General features: G+C 41.3%; 1 protein-coding gene across 2 annotated transcripts in view; it reads left to right on the top strand.

Annotated features, from left to right (window-relative positions):
- KIT (KIT proto-oncogene, receptor tyrosine kinase) overlaps nt 1–22515 on the top strand; it is an 86429-nt gene that overhangs the window by 51464 nt on the left and 12450 nt on the right. The window contains exons 7-12 of one of the 2 annotated variants that reach the window (XM_006058312.4): nt 2025–2140; nt 18521–18635; nt 20334–20527; nt 21735–21841; nt 21932–22058; nt 22331–22435. In XM_006058312.4, the coding sequence (XP_006058374.2) occupies nt 2025–2140; nt 18521–18635; nt 20334–20527; nt 21735–21841; nt 21932–22058; nt 22331–22435 (764 nt within the window). 2 annotated transcript variants of the gene reach the window in all.

The following is a 22515-nucleotide window of genomic DNA, read 5'->3' as shown; positions in this document are numbered from 1 at the left end:
AGGTTCTCTAGCCATGGGAATCTCCCCGGGAAGAATAATGGAGTGGGTTGCCATTCCCTTCTCCAGGGGATCTCCTGACCCAGGGATTGAAATCCCATCTCCTGCAGTATAGGTGGATTCTTAACTGCTACCTCATCCTATTTCTGTAACGATCAATGTATGAGAAGACAGCTGATACAGAAGGAAGTTTGGGGCTGCTCCCGGAGTCTTCATCATTTCATTTTGCCACGTGTTTAGAGCACACAGAAAAGTTCATGCCTCAGTTGTCTCATTTGTAAATTAGAGGAGAGTCCTGTCCTAGAGTTCTGAGGATAGTTCAGAGCAGTGACTAGCATATACTAGGGCCACAGTAAATAATTCTTTTCAGAGAAAGAGGCATGTTAGTGCCTTTAGTTACATTTTTAAAGCTAGAAGGAAACGAAGAATTGTTAAGCATCTTTGGGCCAAGCAATGAACCCAAGTTTCTTTTACATCAGACTTCTCATTCGATTCTCAGATTAGTTGTATGTGCTTGTTTCTGGCCATACACTGTTCTCATTCCTTTATGTACATTAACTCAATAATTTTAGTCCTCACAAATGCTATGAGGAGGCACGCTTACTTCCCTCCTTTCTATAGAAGAGGAATTTGAGGCTTCGATGATTTAAGTAATCTCATCAGGAGCCAATGGCTTATAAGAGGTTGGTGCCTAGTTACAATTGCTGTTTTTTCCCCCTAGTTGGGAGCTCTTGGCTGTTGTAAGAATATGGGTGAGAGAGGATACTGTCCTGGACCAAAGTCTAAGGGTTGGAGGAAGGAGGATGGATTGGGTGCTGTCCAGGCTTCCTCCTTAAAGGACTCAGTGACTGAAGGGGCAGGGAAGAGGGAGGAGTCTGACTGGGGATGATTGAGGTTATACCAGATTGGATGATAAGAGGTTATACCATTTCAGGGAGAGGGAGAGGGGCAAATCCAGTGAACTGAGTTTGGGGTTTGTTGAATTTGAACTTGCCTGTGGGATCTTGAGTGGAGATACTCAGGTAGGATGTTTTGTAGGTCAGGTTCCCTGGATGCAGCTCCTGAGAGTGGGATTCACAGGCAAGGGCTTCATTAAGAAGAGAGAGACCTGGCAGAGAGTTGGGGAAGTAGGGTAGGGAGGGGGAAAGGAGGTAAACAGGATGCGCGTGAGCTGCGGTCCCATCCTAGGGGTGCTTTGGACTGGGGGCCATGAACATAGGTCTGGAGAGGAAAGAGGCGTAGGACAGGGAGGTCTGGACTAGAGGTCAGGATTTGAAAGTTGTAAGCAACAGTAAGTAGTTCAGAGGAGCGTGAATGCCCAGGGAATGTATGCAGTGTGACAGGAGACTGAACAAGCCACCCCACGTGCAGAGTTGATTGTGGACCTTGGGGGTCTAGGGCCACCCAGACTGCTCTGTCCACACTGGAGCCCATGTCAGTAACTCCCTGATGGTGGTGCTGAACACAGCCACCTGTGATAACCTTGGTGTAAAACAGAAGCCCCGGTAGCACATGCTCCCGGGGATACTTGGAAGAAGCGGCAGGGGTAGGAGGAGAACCAGGAGATGCTGGTGTTGTCAGAATGAAGGTGAAGGCCATGGTATTGACCTTGCTGCATGGCCCTGAAGTGTCTGCTTTGACACACCTTGATGGAGATGCCTGCCAGCCTGGGGTTTTGCCAGGCAGGTGCTGTTAAAGTAGGGCAAGTGAGTTCAGGACACTGGTGAGAGGGAGGCTGAACAGAGGACCAGGGCGGGGAAGGATGCTGGCCATAAGGACAGCGCAGGATGAGAGTGAGGTTGCCTTATGGCGAGAAAGCCTTTCCCCACTCTGTTCTCATATACCAGGCATTTGTCTCAATGAAATATATGTGTATTTGCATTTGTTAACATGGATTTTGTTAACACTGAATTACATGGGACGTAGTTTTCCAAAACAGGCATGGATTTCCAGATGGAAACTGAAAAAGCCACACGTTTCGAGGTAGGTGATCCACAGGTGACTGATGGGTTGTTCTTTTTTTGTAGATACGTAAATGAACTTCATCTAACCAGATTAAAAGGGACTGAAGGAGGCACTTACACATTTCACGTGTCCAATTCTGATGTCAATTCTTCCGTGACATTTAACGTTTACGTGAACAGTGAGTAGAACAAATGGTTCCTTATCTTTTTATTTTTTATTCTTCTAAGTTGTGGCTGGTGTTTGCAACAGCTGCCGCCCCGAGTTCATTGTGTACTGGGTCAATAATGTTTCATGATAATTTTGACCTTAACAAAGACCTCGTGGTTTGGTGGTTGGAAGGATGTGTACAAAAACTGATTCCTTGTCCTACAATTCGCTGACCACATGACCTTGTAGCTGGCGCTCAGATGCTGGGTGCTGCCCTTTGAAGTCAATAGAAGAGACATAGAAGTTAAAAATAACAACAGTTTGAGGGACAATGTATTATTATTGATTGCTGAGATAGGGAGCTGGAGGTTGAATAGGAGCTGGATTATGGTATTAGGTGGGAAAGAGGTGCTATCAAGCCCCAACAAACAATTTCTTTGTTACAGCACCTTTTCTTTCAGGGTTAGGGTATTATTTTGTGTGAAATGAACGCAGTATTGATCAGCTCAGTGTCCCTGCTGTGTGCCATGCGGGGACTGGGGGAGAAGGGAGCAGGTGGTTTAAGGTGGGAGGATGGCTGTGGACACCTGAACATCTGAGCCCTGTGTGGTCCATGTCCCACAACGTCTCTGTACAAAGGTTGAGCCGCAGGGGCTATCTTCACCAGCTGGGGCTTTTCTCAAGTGTACGACCTGCTCCTGGCTCTACTGTGGGGTCACCTACATTTCCCAGAAAGAGGGTCAGGTGCCTGCCACACCACACCAGCAGGGGACCAAAGGCTGGAGGCCTCCAAAGACGTGGGATTCCAAGGGACTGTCCACAAAATGACCAGCAGAATTAGCTATCCACGGTGTATGGTGGGGGTGAGATGACAATCTGGAACGTTCCCTGGAAAACAGCTCAGTAATGGCTGAGCCCTTCATATGTGTTGGGCTGCACGAGGGGAGCCAGTTCCCCATCTTCCAGGAGCTTCCTACTTGCTGTGTGGAGTGATTCTCAATTGTTACCTCCCTGATGGTGCCGCTCACCAGCATGGTGGGGTGGCAAGCGTGATCCCCTTACAAATGGAAATAGCTGGCAAATGATACTCAAGACAGGTTTTTGGTTGCTAATCTGGAGTCTTTTGTCTGTTCCAGCATTTCCAAAATTGTATTTCCTGAACAAGGTGTTAACGTGTGTTTAGATAAAGAGCATCATATCCACATACAGATTTTTCTGAGCTACAGACCTTCTCAGCATCCTTAATACGCTAATGTATATTTTGCCTGCTCAGAAGGAGGCGTGAGATTGAGCATATATCTCAAATTTGTATGACCACAAAACTGCTTTTCCAAGGGAAACATGTTAATTAACATCTCAGTTCTTCAGAAGAGTTTTGATTATATGGTATTCTCATTGGCCTGCAATTCAGGTATCTCTAGATTAATTCAGATGTTAATCAGAGATTAGTGTATTACACATGGGCAGAATTGCCTGCTTCTGAGAAATCTTCATGTTCAAGTAATTGAAGAGATGATTGCAGGTGAATCAATATCCTTGCAAACATCATATGCATTACTGTCTATACAAAACCTTATTTTAGGCATTCCAGTGCAGTGCTTCTCAAACTATGGTCAAGGACCTTGTGTATTTGTAGTTTCCAATTTGTTCTGTATCAATACTTCTTAACAAAATACAGAAAGAACCGGTCACTAGAATAGCGAGATGGAAAAGAACAAAGATATATAAAATCCCAGAATGGATCTTTTTTTTTTTTTATTACTAGACTCAACAGATATAATTAAGTGAAAGTGCTCCTTCTCAGTGCTTAGTCTTGGCTTCTATGCTTACATACTATGCACCAGAACTAGTAGACTGTGGCCATGGTCTACTTGACAGGCCTCACTTTGAGAAGCTTCGTTGTTGGGAATTTTCTAACATTGTGTCATTTGTATCCATCTCTTTCCCTGGCTTCAAGGTCAAGGGCTCATGAAGTTCTCTCTCCCCCTTTTTCCTGCTTCCATTTGCCAGTGTGTGGCCTACCAGTCAGTCATGAGTCATTGACCTTAGAAAGACATCTCTGAAGTCACCCTTACTTTTCTCTGGGTGACAAAATTGCTATGTTTTTACTTACCAGCCTAATTTGCCATCCGACAGGATCCGTATTAATCACCTCGGCTGGTGAACTCATGCCTATTTGAGACTAGAGAGGAAATGGCCTGAACCTTCCCAAATGATCGTTTCTTGGATTTGCTATAATCCTGGGGCCTGGGTCACACATACTTTCCAGCATGTGCTGAGCTCCTGCTTCAAGCACTGGGCACAAGGATGATGCTGTGCAGTGTCTCCTCTCCTTGGCTAAGCTCTTCAGGGGTCTATTCATTGAAGTCACTTTATTACAGACACTAAGCTGACTAAAGGCATTTACTTCACTTACCTAACACATTGGAGTTCTTGATCTCTAGATGCTTTGACAGAGGTGGCATTTTTATGAGAATACTTTATCTGTTTCTTAGGAACTGTGTCCCAGTTGCCCTTCACAGATATAATTAGCTAATTTCTTTGCTGACTTTTTATTTTTTGGATTGGAAAAAAAAAAACAAAACTAGTTGATGCTATCATGAGGCAAGATTTTTTTATGTTAAATTTAAAATCAAAAGCTAAAAATAATTTTAAAATTTAAACTTGGACCAGTTGTGTCCATTTTGACATATTATTTTAGCCAGCCAAATGCATATGTAGATCTGCTGCGTGGTTTATTCTGTAAATAAGCTGAGCCCCAAGGGTGAAAGGAACTGTGCTCTGCAGAAACTAGAATGAATAAAAATCAGAATAATAAATGCATGCTGTTAGTGTAGAAATTCAGGCTACTTTTAGTGACAGGGATGCATAATTGCTTAATAGATTCAACCATGAGAAATGCTCAAGGAAATCCTTGATTTTGAGTAGTTAAATATTTGGTAGTTGAAGACTTGATTTGCTTTGAAAATTTGAGAATGTTGTACATGTGTGTGTTTGTGTTTTAATCACTTATGTGGGAGGCTTTAAGAGAAAGCTATATACATTTAAACTTTAAAATGTTTTAGTACTGTTTTTAGCTTCTCTAACAAGGCATGATTTGCATGGGTCTGTTGACTCAGTGACCTTAAAGGTGGTTTGTAATGGCCAAAAAACAAAACAAACAAAAAAATCAGTGATTCTTTGCCTTGAACTTGCATTGCTATAATTATCCTTGAATTCCTTATTGAAGATGTATATAGAAGTCAGATTCTTAATTCTAAAAGGAAGTTTCATATCTTTGATGAAAACGGCCATTTGTTTCCATTTCAGATCAAAATTTGGTGAAAAATAGGGTTTTAGGAACTATAGAACTAACCAAAAGTGTTTTCTTAATATGTATTACCCTTTCCAAGATTCCTGCAGGTGTTAGAAAAAGTGATAACACCAAGATTCTGTAGGTTAGGTAGCCTGTGATGGTTGATTAGAAATCTGTGGTCTCTTTGGTGACTCATGGACTTGGAGAATGAATTTAATGGTTGCTGGAGAGAAGGGATAGTTAGGGAGTTTGGGATGGACATGTATACTCTGCTATACTTAAAATATATAACCAAAAAGGACCTACTGTATAGCACATGCTGCTGCTGCTGCTGCTAAGTCGCTTCAGTCGTGTACGACTCTCTGCAACCCCATAGACAGCAGCCCACCAGGCTCCCCTGTCCCTGGGATTCTCCAGGCAAGAATACTGGAGTGGGTTGCCATTTCCTTCTCCAATGCATGAAAGTGGAAAGTGAAAGTGAAGTCACTCAGTCGTGTCTGACCCTCAGCGACCCCATGGACTGCAGGCTTCCAGGCTCCTCCATCCATGGGATTTTCCAGGCAAGAGTACTGGAGTGGGGTGCCATTGCCTTCTCTGATAGCACATGCAACTCTGCTCAATATTATGTGGCAGCCTGGATGGGAGGAGAGTTTGAAGGAAAATGGATACATATATTGGAGAAGGGAATGGCAATCCACTCCAATATGCTTGCCTGGAGAATCCCATGGACAGAGGAACCTGGTGGGCTACAGTTCATAGGGTTGCACAGAGTCAGACGCGATTGAAGTGACTTAGCATGGCATGGATACATATATGGCTGAGTCCCTTCACTGTTCACCTGAAACTATCACAATATTGTTAATCGAGTATACCCCAACAGAAAATAAAAAGGTTAAATTTTTTTTAAATGCAAAAAAATATAATTATAGAAATCTTACAAATTAGCCAAAAAAAAAAAAAAAAAAAAAAAAGGGCAGGGCAGGGGGAGAGAAACTTATCTCTTTGGTAATAATAAATGTCATACAATAAAGGCTTTTATCAGATCTAGGACAAATAAAAGGCCAAACATGTATTTTAACCCTAATTAATCCTGATTCTCGACTTTTCTGTCTCTGTCTTACACACACACACACACACACACACACACACACACACACATTTTCTTTATTCATTCATCCACTGAAGGAGATTTGCATTGTTTTCATACTTTGTTGTAAAAATTACTGCAGTGAATGTAAGAGTACAGATATCCTTGTAGATAAGAAAAAGTTCTGTGTTGTTTTCCATAATGGATATAGCAATTTATGTTCCCACCTTCCCGTTATGTTAAGGAACCAGGAGTTTTGTTTTCTCTGCGTTTTTGCCTGTACTTGTTTTGTTTTTTTGATGATAACCAGGTTGACAGATTTGAGGTGATGGCTCATTGTAGTTTTGATTTGCCAGTAACCTAGATTGACACTAGTAGCATTACGTCAATAAAATGTTATCTGGTAGCATTTCCAGATCCACATTATGAATTTAAAATTTGTAGCAAATGGTATTTGGAGTTTTCTCTTCAATCTCAAAGATTTGTCCTTTAATGACAGACCTGTTTCAGCTTCCCTGATGGCTCAGACAGTAAAGAATCTGCCTGCAATGTAAGAGACCCGTGTTTGATCCCAGGGTCAGGAAGATCCCCTGGAGAAGGGAATGGCAACCCACTCCGGTATTCTTGCCTGGAGAATCCCATGGACAGAGGAGCCTGGCGGGTTACAGTCCGTGGGGTTGCAAAAAGTCGGACACAGCTGAGTGACTAACACTTTCACCAATTGAGTGAGAGAATGGTGGTACTCAGGTGGTGGCGCATAATGGCCAGTAGGACAAGAAAAGTCTGGAGAATGAAAGGGCTTGCCTTTCATCTTTGGGCTTACATGGAACACAAATGATGTTAAGCTCCATTGGATATCCACATGACTGCTGAACTCTACACCAAATTCTCAGAATCATCAGTTTCCCTTCATTTATGGCAAAGTGTTAACAGAGGGGTTGAAACAATTTAAGGAAATGCTAACTAATGTATTATTTCTAAACTACTGCATCACATAATTAACATCCTGTCTGGTGTAAGTGATTATTTATAGATCATATAGTATACCCAAATCAGTCAAAGTAATAAATCATTCAGAATGAGGCCTTTTGATGGGAATGTTCCCCTTGACCACAACTGCAGAATCTGGGCTGCTTTTTATATATTTGTGGTCGCTAAGTCATGTCTGACTCTTTTGCAACCCCATGGACTGTAGCCCAACAGGCTCCTCTATCCATGGGATTTCTCAGGCAAGAATACTGGAGGGGGTTGCCATTCCATTCTCCAGGGGATCTTCCCAACCCAGGGACTGAACCCACGTCTCTTGTGTTTCCTGCATTAGCAGGCAGATTATTTTACCACTGAGCCACCTGGGAAGCTACCTTCTCCAAAGGATCTTCCCAACCCAGGGATCGAACCCACATGTCTTGCAGATTCTTAACCACTGAGCCACCAGGGAAGCCCATTTGTGGTCATAGTTAAATCCAGTTATGGATGGCTAGACCATCCTTCCAAGGAGAAGCTCCCCAGTGTGAAATACCCTGCAACACCTTGGGCAGCCCACCATGTGCCACAGGTGAGTGTAGGGCTGTCAGGACAGCCTTGGAGCTAGATGGCTTTGGATAGCCTGCTTGCCAGCCATCTGAGTCACCCACTTGGCTGCAAGTCTCAGTGATTATATTTAGGGTAAAAGTAATACTATTGGGTTTGGGGCATCTTTCCAGATCTTCATGAGTCAAGAGAGCAGAGTCACTAGGACTTTGCCTTTTTGGAAGATGGACATGTTTTCTAACCTCTTAACCATTTTTAAAAGTGATAGGACCTTCCAAACATTTGAGTGTCCAAATCTTACTTGTGTTAGAGGCTAAAATTTTGAGACTTAATGCTAACACACTTACCAAGTTTTGCTTGAGAGGCTTTGCTTTTTAGTATTTTTCTTTTCTTTTTTCTGGTTAGGTGGATTCTATTCGACCTACTTCTGTATTAAATTATTGGAGTTCTTCAACATTAAATAAAGCTAGTGCTACAAAGATAAGTGCTAAATAAATCAGAACTCCTTTCTGATTTATTTACTTGCTTTTCTGAGTTTGCTGTAAGACTACCACAGTATACCCAGAATGAGGCCTGGTTTGTGCAAACACTTATACACATTTGTTTTTAGATTAAAACAATGTTTTCATATTACAAAATTGTTATATGACAGGTGTGATAACTGGAAATTATAAGTAGGCAGAAATAAGACTGAAATAAGTTTTAATTCTTCCTTTTAAAGTTGATTTACATTTTATGGATTACCAGTGTTAATATATCTCTTAATATATATCTTTACAGACCATTTAAAAAAACTTTTTTTGGGGGGGGGATGACAAAATGAAGTTCTTTTGTATCACCTTGTGTTTTGGTGCTGAACGGTGAATGCATTGTGAGCCGTTTTCCATGCCATAATATTTCTTCTACAGTGCTGTGCTTAGTTGCTCAGTTGTATCTGACTCTGTGACACCAGGTTCCTCTGTCCATGAGGATTCTCCAGGCAAGAATACTGGAGTGGGTTGCCATGCCCTCCTCCAGGGGATCTTCCCAACCCAGGGATTGAACCCAGGTCTCCCGCATTGCAGGCAGATTCTTTACCATCTGAGCCACCCAGGAAGCCCAAATATCACTTTGCTATCTCCTTGCATGGATATTTCATGATTTCCTTAACCAGTATCTGATACCATTTTGAGATATTGTGGTGTATGAGGTGGAACTCTGAAATGATGTGATTGAATTTTAAAAGAAATCTATTAAATGATTATTTAAAGTTTATAATTATCTTATTTAATCTCAAATGAGCAACCTTACTCTAGTGGCAGGAAGTCAGTGAGGTTATCATCTGTCATTGTCTTTCATGCTCCTGTATCTTGAACATATGTCTAGGAAGATAAGCTGTGCTGGCTTGCAGGACAGTTCCAAATTAAGAAATAATGTTAGTATGGGTAGCTAATCTATGTAAAAATAGTTTCTTGTCTTTCTACATTAATTTTTTTTATAGGTAATTTGAGATACTTGACAGTATCTGAAGTCTGTTTTTATTTTCTTTTCCTGAACTTGAAATGAGTTTTTGTTCTTAAATTGCTTGGGAGTTATGAGTGTTGTTTTTGATGTGACACTTTAATATCTCCTCCTTATGTAGAGGATCTCTGTGGATGCAAGAATTGCTATAGACATTTAAACTGGAAGAATAAATGAATATCATGGCAACCTACTTTTCAAGTGGAGTTTGAGTCTCTTATATTTTGAAAAAATTTAGGTGTGTTGGCATGATTTTTCTTTCATGTCTCCTAAGAAACTTGGTGGTCTGGCTGGGTGTGTAGCTAATTTGGGGGATCTATTATGATTATACAGTGGAAGTGAAAAATAGATTTAAGGGCCTAGATCTGATAGATAGAGTGCCTGATGAACTATGGAATGAGGTTTGTGACATTGTACAGGAGACAGGGATCAAGACCATCCCCATGAAAAAGAAATGCAAAAAAGCAAAATGGCTGTCTGGGGAGGCCTTACAAATAGCTGTGAAAAGAAGAGAAGCAAAAAGCAAAGGAGAAAAGGAAAGATATAAACATCTGAATGCAGAGTTCCAAAGAATAGCAAGAAGAGATAAGAAAGCCTTCTTCAGCGATCAATGCAAAGAAATAGAGGAAAACAACAGAATGGGAAAAACTAGGGATCTCTTTAAGAAAATCAGAGATACCAAAGGAACATTTCAGGCAAAGATGAGCTCGATAAAGGACAGAAATGGTATGGATCTAACAGAAGCAGAAGATATTAAGAAGAGATGGCAAGAATACACAGAAGAACTGTACAAAAACGATCTTCATGACCCAGATAATCACGATGGTGTGATCACTCACCTAGAGCCAGACATCCTGGAATGTGAAGTGAAGTGGGCCTTAGAAAGCATCACTACGAACAAAGCTAGTGGAGGTGATGGAATTCCAGTGGAGCTATTCCAAATCCTGAAAGATGATGCTGTGAAAGTGCTGCACTCAATATGCCAGCAAATTTGGAAAACTCAGCAGTGGCCACAGGACTGGAAAAGGTCAGTTTTCATTCCAATCCCAAAGAAAGGCGATGCCAAAGAATGCTCAAACTACCGCACAATTGCACTCATCTCACACGCTAGTAAAGTAATGCTCAAAATTCTCCAAGCCAGGCTTCAGCAATATGTGAACCGTGAACTTCCTGATGTTCAAGCTGGTTTTAGAAAAGGCAGAGAAACCAGAGATCAAATTGCCAACATCCGCTGGATCATGGAAAAAGCAAGAGAGTTCCAGAAAAACATCTATTTCTGCTTTATTGACTATGCCAAAGCCTTTGACTGTGTGGATCACAATCAACTGTGGAAAATTCTGAAAGAGATGGGAATACCAGGCCACCTGATCTGCCTCTTGAGAAATTTGTATGCAGGTCAGGAAGCACCAGTTAGAACTGGACATGGAACAACAGACTGGTTCCAAATAGGAAAAGGAGTTCGTCAAGGCTGTATATTGTCACCCTGTTTATTTAACTTATATGCAGAGTACATCATGAGAAACGCTGGACTGGAAGAAGCACAAGCTGGAATCAAGATTGCTGGGAGAAATATCAATAACCTCAGATATGCAGATGATACCACCCTTATGGCAGAAAGTGAAGAGGAACTAAAAAGCCTCTTGATGAAAGTGAAAGAGGAGAGTGAAAAAGTTGGCTTCAAGCTCAACATTCAGAAAACGAAGATCATGGCATCCGGTCCCATCACTTCATGGGAAATAGATGGGGAAACAGTGGAAACAGTGTCAGACTTTATTTTTCTGGGTTCCAAAATCACTGCAGATGGTGACTGCAGCCATGAAATTAAAAGACGCTTACTCCTTGGAAGGAAAGTTATGACCAACCTAGATAGCATATTCAAAAGCAGAAACATTACTTTGCCAACAAAGGTTCATCTAGTCAAGGCTATGGTTTTTCCAGTGGTCATGTATGGATGTGAGAGTTGGACTGTGAAGAAGGCTGAGCGCCGAAGAATTGATGCTTTTGAACTCTGGTGTTGGAGAAAACTCTTGAGAGTCCCTTGGACTGCAAAGAGATCCAACCAGTCTATTCTGAAGGAGATCAGCTCTGGGATTTCTTTGGAAGGAATGATGCTAAAGCTGAAACTCCAGTACTTTGGCCACCTCATGCGAAGAGTTGACTCACTGGAAAAGACTCTGATGCTGGGAGGGATTGGGGGCAGGAGGAGAAGGGAACAACAGAGGATGAGATGGCTGGATGACATCACTGACTCAATGGACGTGAGTCTTGAGTGAACTCCGGGAGTTGGTGATGGACAGAGAGGCCTGGCGTGCTGCGATTCATGGGGTCGCAAAGACACGACTGAGTGACTGATCTGATCTGATCTGATTCAATCACTGAACTGATTGGAGAACAGGATAACCTGTCTAGATCATTAGGCCCGTTGTTGGTATGATCTTGCCATTATTTCATGTTTATGGTTCGAAAGCAGGAGAAGAGGTTTGTAACTGCCTACTTTAGTATTCCTGGGCCTTCCCTGGTGGCTCACACAGTAAAGAATCTACCTGCAATGCAGGAGACCGGGTTCATTCCCTAGGTCTGAAGATCTCCTGGAGAAGGGAATGGCCACCCACTCCAGTATGCTTGCCTAGAGAATTCCATGAACCTGGTGGACTACAGTCCATGGGGTCAGAGTCTGACCCGACTGAGACACTTCACTTTTTCATTTTCAAACTTCAGCTAGAATCGACCCAGGCCCTGGGACATACTTTTCTAAAAATAGCCTGAGTAGTCGCTTTCATGTAAGTGGAACTGCTGCTCTGTGGAAATTTCCTTTCCAATTGAGCCCCATGTGTTTTTACATCAAATTCGTCCCCTTCGGTTACAGATGTATACACGGTCACCTATAATGTATAGTGGAAATTTAAATTAATCCAAGAATAGGTATGTAATTTTTCCATGGGCATTGTGTTAACCCTTCTCTTCCACTTCTAAATTAATGTGGCAAAATGAATCCACTACTTATACAGAGTAGAAAAATAGCACTTTATCACATGTCTGCACTCCTAGGCAGCAAGTTGGACTGCATTGTAACATGTGTACACATCCCCCCACCCCAACCCCTGGGTCACCGGTGATGGTGCTCTTGTAAATTGAGCACAGTGATTCTGGCTGAGGAAGGCTTTCTCCAAGTAGTTTCATTATTTTTTGTAAAGCTAACTTCCAGGATAGGGAGATCTTTTTGATGGCTGTTTAGAATAAGGATTGACAAACTGTAGCCTTCTGGCCAGATTTTACAAGTATCCTGTTTCTGAATGGCTCATAATCTAAGAATTTTTTTTATTTCTTTGGGATGGGTGGGAGGTAGGAATGATTTTAAAAAACAAGATTTGTGAGATGTGAAAAAGTCAAATTTCAGCGTGTGTGAATAAAATTTTAGTGGAACACAGCCTTGCACATTTGCATACATGTCTGTGGCTACATTTGTGGCAGAATTGAGTGTATGTAAGAGAGACTCATAACCCCTAAAATGTAGAATATTTAGTTTCATTTTCACATTAAAAGTTTGCATACTTTTTATTTAGGACATCACTTTATTAGGAGAATGATTTTTTTTTTTAATGATGGACATTCTGCAAAACAATAACGGGATGCAGAAGACTGTAGTTGAAGTTTTGTTTAGTTCATTAAATGAATTTCTGTTAAAAGTACTCACACACCAGTTTCTAGATGTCTTTAAGAAAGTATAAAACAAAATGTAATTTCTTTCTTTTTTTATTGAAATATGGTTGATATACAGTGTTGTGTTAGTTTCTGGTGTACAGCAAAGTGTTTCAGTTCTGTATGTGAGTGTGTGTATATATACTTTTTCATATTCTTTTCCATTATGATTTATTGCAGGATACTGAATATAATTCCCTATGCTATACATACAGTAGGATCTTGTAGTTTATTTTGTATATATTAGTATCCAAAATGTACCTTCAAAATATCTGTTCTGGAGATTTTTTTTTTAAGTATAATACTCCTTTTAAAAGTAAAAGTTAACCCAAGTTTTTAAATACTTTTTTAGTTGATTTAAATTCCTATATTATAATGATATTGTGGCAGGAATGTGGATTTGACACAGATCCAAATTAGGATAGTGACAAATTGCTACAAAGCATCACTGTGTTGCTGTTAAATATCATCAGACCTACAATTGTAAAAACAAATTCGTCCTTGTGGTTCCTTTTCATTTAGTCTTTTGTTATATGGACACTTGGGCTTCCCAGGTGGTTCAGTGGTAAAGAATCCACCTGCCAATGCAGGCGATACAGGTTCAATCCCTGGGTCAGAAAGATCCCCTGGAGAGGGAAATGGCAACCCACTCCAATATTCTTGCCTGGAAAATCCCATGGACAGAGGAGCCTGGCAGGCTACAGTCCCTGCTGTCGCAGAGTTGGACACACGCATGTTCACACACACACACACACACACACACACACGGACACTAAAATCTGAGTTCTTTGCCGATTAGAGAATGTAGGCAGATGTGTGTTTGTAGCAAGAGTTGGTGGAGTCAGTTAGGGTAAGCCAAAAACTATGCTCATCTCTTTCCCACCAGTTACTTGTATACCTCCTCCCACCCCCAGCCCCCCAGCTCCTATTATCTGTGCTGTATTTTTTAAAATTCAACTTGTTCTTGCCTTCCTTATGGACCTGATGGTGGTGAAAAGGAATTTTTTTTAAGATCATATATCTGTGGGATAAATCAGCAAATGGTTGGGGTTTTTAATTGCATGAGCAGTAAATTCTCAGAAGAGTTACAAGCACTCTGAAATCTGCCTACAAGCTGATCAGTGTTGTCGGAGATGCCAGATGACTCAGGTCCACAGTGCTTTGAAAGGAGACAAGGCTATTTTTTTTATCTCTACGGGAAATACATAACTTATACACCTCTTAGGCTTATCTAAACCTCCAACTTGGGAGGATTTAGGGAATGTGTCATTTGGTATACTGCTGATTGCAGAATATCTAAGAAAACACAGCTCAGATTTAACCTGGCGAATTGCAGGGAGTTATGTATCTTTAAAAGCAAAATGTATATTTAATGGCTTAGACGGTGCGTTGAGGCACTTACAAAATGCAGATGAGCCCAGATTTTCATTTTTAGGAATCAGAATTATACCTAGCTCATTCTTTATGCATTAAACATGTTCCTTGTGCAACTTGCCACGTATAGCCTAAGCTGTACTCGTGTAATTTAGCCCTTTCAGAATGAAGTCTCTTGTCACCAGCATTAGGGACAGGGCTGGAATTAGGATGAGGCAAGAGAGATGCCTAGGGTGCAGAATTTAAGGAGGTGCTCACTCTTGGTGTCTGCCTGAATCTGCAGGGCCTGGAGGATGAGAGCCTTCTTAAATTCCTCACCTTAGGTGTTTTTCTTGCCACATCCTTGTCTTGGCCCTGATGGGGTCCCTTGAAGATTCTCTAAAATAACCCCATTCTGGGTCAGATTCTCAAATTACTTAATCTTGGGGGAGGTGAGGTGGGCCAGGAATGTGCTTTTTAACCTCATCTCTCTGTGCTTCAAATGCACCTTGAAGTTTGAGCGGCCCTCTGAGCTTGGTTGGCCAGCCTACGGGCCAACAGGACAAAAGCTGCTTGGCTTGCCTCAGGTTATAGTTGGGATAGTAGCTTAAAAATGTGCCTGATTAACCAGCACACACGAACAAGTAGGCCAGCCGGACCACACTGTTTGCCATCCCTGGCCATTGTATAACTGCTACCAGGTGTCACGCTGGAAGGCTTGGATCTTAGGGCACTTGTAACCAAAGGTATATGTAATTGATTATGTAATTTTCAGCTGTTCCAATTTTTTAAATTAAAAATATTTTATAAGTTTATTATTAGCTGTGTTCATTGTAAAAAAAAAATTAGAAAGTAAGTCAAAAGAATGAAACAGATATTGATGTATAACTCTCCTACCCAGATATAACAACTATAAACATAATGCACCCTTTCAGCCCCCTCTTTTTTTTCCTACTGAGTAATAGTTAATTCCACTAAAAATCCAGCATGTAGCATTAGGAACAATGAATGACAAGAAGGAGGTTGTTATGAGGAAATCTGTATTATGAACTTGATTCCCATTTGAATTCTGTCCAGTTGGATTCTATCCAGTTGTCTTTGCTATCTGTGTGTGGACCTTGTCTCCTCGTTAATCTCAGTATGGAAGAAAAAAATCCACATGGCCAGGTTTATGTGCAGATTTCTTATCTCGTGGCCCACTATTGCAAAAATGGTGTAAAAAGAAAGTCACCACAGGCTGTTGATTCCAGGTCCCTTCTTGTGACACTAATTGAATTCCTTTGGAATTTGAAGGACTTGTTTCTTTGGGAGGACTTAATAATTAACAGCTCTTACTGTGTGTCTGCCATAGGTCAGACTCTGCTAGGAGTCAGAAGTACAATCTGTAAGACATGGTCCTTGCCCTTGAGAACAGTCGGATGGAGGCAGACCAGGATATTATAGAAGTGCGTCAGGTGCTCTAAAGTGCTTCGGGAGTAGGGAAGCGAGACCAACCAACTTGGCTTTGGAGAGTTGAGGATGGCTAGGAAAAGGAGATGACACTTGAATTGAGTCCAGAGAGACCTGCCGTATGGCGCCTGCCGTCTTCAGCAAATAGCATTCTCCTAAAGTTCCACTATTTTCTGTGTTATGTCCTACTTTTCAGCCTGGTCACACAGTTGCCCATGATAATTAAATGAAACTTGCCAGATGGATGCTTTCGCAAGACGATGGCTTGTCTTCTTGCTCTATTTGTGAAAGCTGGCGTTGGATCCAAACTCTCAAGGATGCCCCTACCTTGAGATTGCTTTTGGAGTGTTGCTCTTTTGTGTGTATTAGCCAAATGGCCTGCCCGTCAGCAGGGCCAGGTTGAATGACAGGTGGGTGTGCCATGCATGCAGACACTTTGATCCCTGCCAAGCCATTTTGCCTGCAAGGAGATGAGGTGCTGAGAGGTTGTTCTACAAAGATGTCATTTATCAGCATTACCTTCCTTCAAAGAAATTAGTTTCTGACCTGTTGGCCTTTTCCTCTGACCAAATATATTTATTTTTTCTATCAGTTGCAATGTAATCAATGTCAAATTCTCAGTTCTTCGGGTTAAAACACATACATGTTATCATGCTGTCTTAAGCAGTTTCTCTTCAATATCTAACATCTTTAGATATTGAAGAGACTATTTAGACTGACCAATACAGTTAACTTAATTGGTACCAAACTTGATTAACCTAGGAAGGTGGGTACTCTAAGGAGAAAAAATAACAAATGAGTAATAAATTAGTAATTAATACTTTTTAAAAAATATTTTTAAAATTTATTTACTGGCTGTTCTGGGTCTTAGTCAAGGCATGTGGGATCTTCAGTTGCAGCATGTGGGGTCTAGTTCCCTGACCAAAGATCGAACCCAGGCCCCCTGCAGCGGGACATGGAATCTTAGTCACTGAAGCACCAGGGAAGTCCCATGAATTAATCCTTTTACTGTTTGATTTCTGTGAATCATTCTTGATTCTTTGTCAAGAATCATTTCATTTCATTGTCACAACATCCCTATGAAGAATTCCTGTTGTTACTGTTGTTACTCCCATTGGATACCTGGAGACTTGGTGGAGGGCAGAGACCCACCAAGAGCCAGAGCTTGGGTACAGTTCTGTCTACCACACGCATGGCCACCCGTAGCTCTGTGCACAGGCTTGGGGTCGGCACCCGCAATGCTGTACCAGGGATGCGGGGTGAGCTCATCACCGTCCCTGCCATCGGGTGCTTCCAGTGTGGTTTACTCATTCTCAGAGGCTTTGAATCCTTCAAGTGTATTACCAGTAGAACAGCTGAATGTAAGTTCTTTTTCTGTTCACTAATCTCAAGAATTTGCAGGGTACCTTTGACTGAATATCAGTTGATTATAGTTACACAGAAATGTCAAATTAGAGCATTCCTGCTGATACACTTTACTTTTTCAGTGATTGTACTCGGGTTTAGACATATGTATGAGTAAAACTCTTGGGCTGGTTTCCTCTTCTAATTTTCTATTCCTATTTTGCATTTGAAATAAAAGTTTGGAGTTAAAAGCCCATATTGTGTTTTACTCTCATGTTTTGGCTTCTCTTTAAAGGGGTGATTCAGCTCCTTGTCTGCACCATCCCTTCCACCCCCATCAAAAAAAGGAGGGGGGAAATTTCTGAGGGGGGCAGGGAATCTTCTCTTTTCCCGTAACTCCTCCTAATTTCTTCTAGTTCCTGCAATAACTAGTTCCTTGACAACTAGTTCCTTGACAATCTTCTAGTTCCTTGACATTCCAATGAAATTCTGATGGCAGGAATACTTTAATAAACAGTGTTGTTGTTAAGTCACATCTGACTCTTTGCAACCTCATGGACTGCAGCACATCAGGCTTCCCTGTCCCTCACTATCTCCTGGGGTTTGTCCAAGTTCATGTCCATTGAGTCGGTGATGCCATCCATCCATCTCATCCTCTGCCACCCTTTTCTCCTCCTGCCCTCAATCTTTCCCAGCATCAGGGTATATTCGAATGAGTCAGCTTTTCGCATCAGGTGGCCCAGAGTATTGGAGCTTCAGCATCTTCACCTGTTAGACAGTTGGGAACCCTAGAATCCTGATTAGAACCCATCTTTCAGGTTCCCTATCCCTGGGAACAGAAACCTTGCCAGGTGGTCCTGCAACCTCAGTCATCCCTGAGGCAGGGAGAGCTCAGAGACCCCCACATCCACAGGATGAACAGTCCACATGGGGGCTGGGTAGCTCTAACCGGGAAAGCCTTTTTCTTGGTCAAACCTTCACATCCGCCTACCTGTACCTTCCATTCACTGGTTCACGTTCTCCCCTTTGAGCAACATGTTCCCTCAGGGTCCCCTTAAGCCTTGAGAAAGTTTTTAAAAATTCAGAAATTGTGGAGGGAGCCTTGGTGAGGTTTTCCAGCAGTCTGACATATGGACGCTTCTCTCTTCCTCCAGCAAAACCAGAAATCCTGACGCATGACAGGCTGGTGAATGGCATGCTACAGTGCGTGGCCGCAGGGTTCCCGGAGCCAACCATCGATTGGTACTTTTGTCCAGGAACCGAGCAGAGGTGAGATGATTATTTTGGCTACCACTTAACACTCATCAGGAAAAGACTGCAATTCAGTTGAATTTCAAATATGTTTTCAAAGTATTATTTTTTTTAAACTTTGTTTTGATTAATTTTTTTCTATCCATGTGGCTTTTTAGAGAGCATAATTGCTATATTTTTCTTGGTAGACATTAATTTTGTTTGCTGAAACATGATTACTGAACGACGTCTTTATTTTGGTGGTTATCTTTTGGATTTATCATGCAATTTCCAGCCTGCAGGTAGATAAAGCAATTTCCCAGGACAGAGTAATTAGATTTCCAATATATACACAGGAGGTAATATGTGTGGGAAATGTGACTGTAGTTATCATGAAAAAAATTACCTCAGAAGTTAATTGCCAAGTTACCAAAAAAGTAATGATCGCACAATTACCATACATATGGTGCTGGGGAGCTACATGTTTTAAAAAGGTTTTCTCCTTGATGAGGTGCCCAGCCCCTGAGTGGAGCGCATCTGGAATTGTACTTCCTCTCTTTCACAATCCACACTTAAGCCTTAAATTGTCCTTTCGCATTACCTGAAGATGAAAATGGGGTCAGCTTCACTGTTTTTATCCATCAAATGCTATTTTACGCTCAGGCTTTAAAGCCCAGTGTAACATCACAATTGAGTAGTCACAATAATAATAGAAATTTTATTTTTCACAGAATAGCTCTTTTTTTAAAAAAAATAAATAGCAAGTTGGAGAGGTTACATAAGACTGTTGTTCTCAGCTGGGTTTTAGTTGAGTGTTTTCTTTGGGGGAGAAGTAGAGAGGTTCAAGACCCCTGGAAAGTTTGCCCACAGGGGACACAGCCCCAGGAGTTGTAGACATTCGCTGAGAAAATGTTTATGTTTATGGAATGCCAAATGTATGCTGGACATGGGTTGAGTGAACAAAACACACCTGAGTCCCATTAGTGAGTTTATATTCTAGTGAGTAGAGATGGATAGAAGACTGACAACTACCATATGCAGGTGTTACAAGCTAAGGGAGAAAGTAAAGCCAGGTATGGGAACAAAATTGCTAGGCATGTCGGGGGGATAATTTAAAATAGAGTCATCTGAGTCCAGTTCCTAATGAACTTTGCCACCTGGAGTTCATTCAACCCAGCAGGCACTATCTCCATCTCTCTCCATGGCACTTCGAGCCAAAGCACCCTCACTTCTGGGGTGTGGGGGTGGCCCTGTCTTCATCCTTATAGACTTTATTGCTTTCCTCCTCCACCGTCTTCCTTTTCAACCCTGCATACATCTGTTCACAATTACTTTATTTATAAAAGGCTGCTGTGCAGGGATGGGAGCCAGCCGTCTTACTGAATTCATCTCTAATCCTTTCAGTAACCCTCCAAGATGGGTATTACTACCCCAATTTTACAGCTGTAGGAACTGAGTCTTGGAGACTTTTAAGTACTACTCACAAGTCAACAGAGAAGGTGTTTGAGTCCGGATTTCAAACCCACATCTCACCTCAAAACCTCTTCTGTTCCTCCTCTTCCAAGTGCTTTTCTTGCTCTCAGTGCCACAGACATGTTCATTTGTCATCACACTTCCACTTGTAAAAGGGAGTATCTGATTATGAATCTCTGACTTGGTTTTAAAAGTATGCCATATCCGATGCCTTCAGTTGATTTTCTCTGAGAGTAAGTCTGGGCTGCTGTTTCTCCCACCTAGGTGTTCTGTTCCCGTTGGGCCAGTGGATGTACAGATCCAAAACTCATCTGTCTCACCATTTGGAAAACTAGTGGTTTATAGCACCATTGATGACAGCACATTCAAACACAATGGGACGGTGGAATGCAGGGCTTATAACGATGTGGGCAAGAGTTCTGCCTCTTTTAACTTTGCATTTAAAGGTAACAGCAAAGGTATATTTCTTTTTAATCCAATTTAAGGGGATGTTTAGACTCTGCCTGCCATGTCAATCATGACTTTTAAGTCCATTCCATCACTGGCATGTCATTTCCGGTAATATCTACATTACGCATGTGATTGTCATCAAATGTACTAAGTTTCATTCTGTGCTAGTTTGTTAATAAAGTGTGTGCAGTAACCATGCACCTTATGTGTTATATGTATTATGTGTGTGTGCACATATGTATGTATGTGTGTATGCATGTGCATGTGTGCGTATATATAAAATTAATTGTGTATTTCCAACTGTTTCCATTAGAAAAGGGTAGAGAAATAAAATAGGGGAAGTAGATTTACCTTCTACCCAAACAGAAAAGGAATTAAGGACAATTAAAAAATATAAATTCAATTAAAAATTATTTAAATTGTTACTTAAAATCAGTTATTTTAACACATCGCCAGATACCATGTTAGAAAGTTAACATTAACTTTTGTGAAATCATGTTAATGAGCTATTTTCTTTTAACATCTTTAAAATCTGATTCATGAATGACTAGCTCTCCCAACATACGTTAAATGATCCTGTAGACAAATTGATGAATTGGTATGAAGTTGGAAGACAAAAGAACTGGGTGCATACATTCGTAGGGTTCGGTTTTTGTTTTCTTCAGTTGGCAAAGACGAGTGCCAAAAAGTGGTATTTGTTTAGTATTTGAGTGATGAGGGGAAGAGTCTTATATTGTTCTTCATCATGGATGTTTTTTTTCCAGGCAGGGCAATGCAAAGAACACTTTAAAAAATGTTTTTCTCAGTTGTGAAAGATACTCAATGCTCCATGTAGAAAATTTGGGAAATACAGGAAAGCATAAAGAATAAAGTAATAAAACATCCATAAAGGAAACATCATAAAAGTTCAAGGCAGGAATTTGAAGTGCAAAGTTCACTCAGATGTCACTTTTTACTGAAAAACTGCCTAACATTATTCTTGTGCTGTGGAAATCTCAGCTTCTTTCCCACAGTTTTCTGGTTGAAAGTGCTTATGTTAAAAGATCCCTAGAGTAAGATAATAGCCAAGTCAGGGAGCTCAGATGCAGCTGGTTTGACTCCTGCTGTGATGGGCGGTAGGTAGTGCGGGAGGTGGGTGAGTTGGAGGTGAGAGGTGTTGTGTGACGATCCGACGCAGCTAATAGGTTGTGATTCCACATCCCTCTTTGATTTTAGAACAAATCCATGCTCACACCCTGTTCACGCCGTTGCTGATTGGTTTTGTGATCGCAGCTGGTTTAATGTGTATCTTCGTGATGATTCTTACGTACAAATATTTGCAGGTAACCATTTATTTGTTCTCTCCCTCAAATGCTGTAATGGTGAACCATTAACCATTAAAAGATGACTCCTTTCCCTTTCTCCCTCCACAGAAACCCATGTATGAAGTACAGTGGAAAGTTGTCGAGGAGATAAATGGAAACAATTATGTTTACATAGACCCAACACAACTTCCTTATGATCACAAATGGGAGTTTCCCAGGAACAGGCTGAGTTTTGGTCAGTATACTACAGGGGTTTCCATGACACCTTTTTGTTTTGACATCGCATTGCCTTTAGGGAATCCCAACAACTTTCTTTATTTTATTTCACTTGAAACAATAAGGTTTTTTCCTGTGATTTCACTGCCTTTGGTAGATTTGGCATCAAGTACACTTTAGGGAAGTGTATCTTGACACATTTGTCCCTAATTTCTTTATTGGTTTTGAAATGACACAAATGTTTCTTCAGTTCCACCACCACCACTTATTCCCTTGTCTTCCTTCCTACAGGGAAAACCTTGGGTGCTGGCGCCTTCGGGAAAGTTGTTGAGGCCACCGCTTATGGCTTAATTAAATCAGATGCAGCCATGACTGTTGCTGTCAAGATGCTCAAACGTAAGTTCCTGCAGGCTGTTATGGGTGCTCACCGTCAGTGTCCCAGATTTGCTTTTTGCTAAAATAAGATGTTTTTAATT

The sequence above is a fragment of the Bubalus bubalis genome, chromosome 7, assembly GCF_019923935.1.
Source record: "Bubalus bubalis isolate 160015118507 breed Murrah chromosome 7, NDDB_SH_1, whole genome shotgun sequence".
NCBI lineage: Eukaryota > Metazoa > Chordata > Mammalia > Artiodactyla > Bovidae > Bubalus > Bubalus bubalis.
Note: the sequence above shows the minus strand (reverse complement) of the source record. Positions and strands in the feature narration are given on the sequence as shown.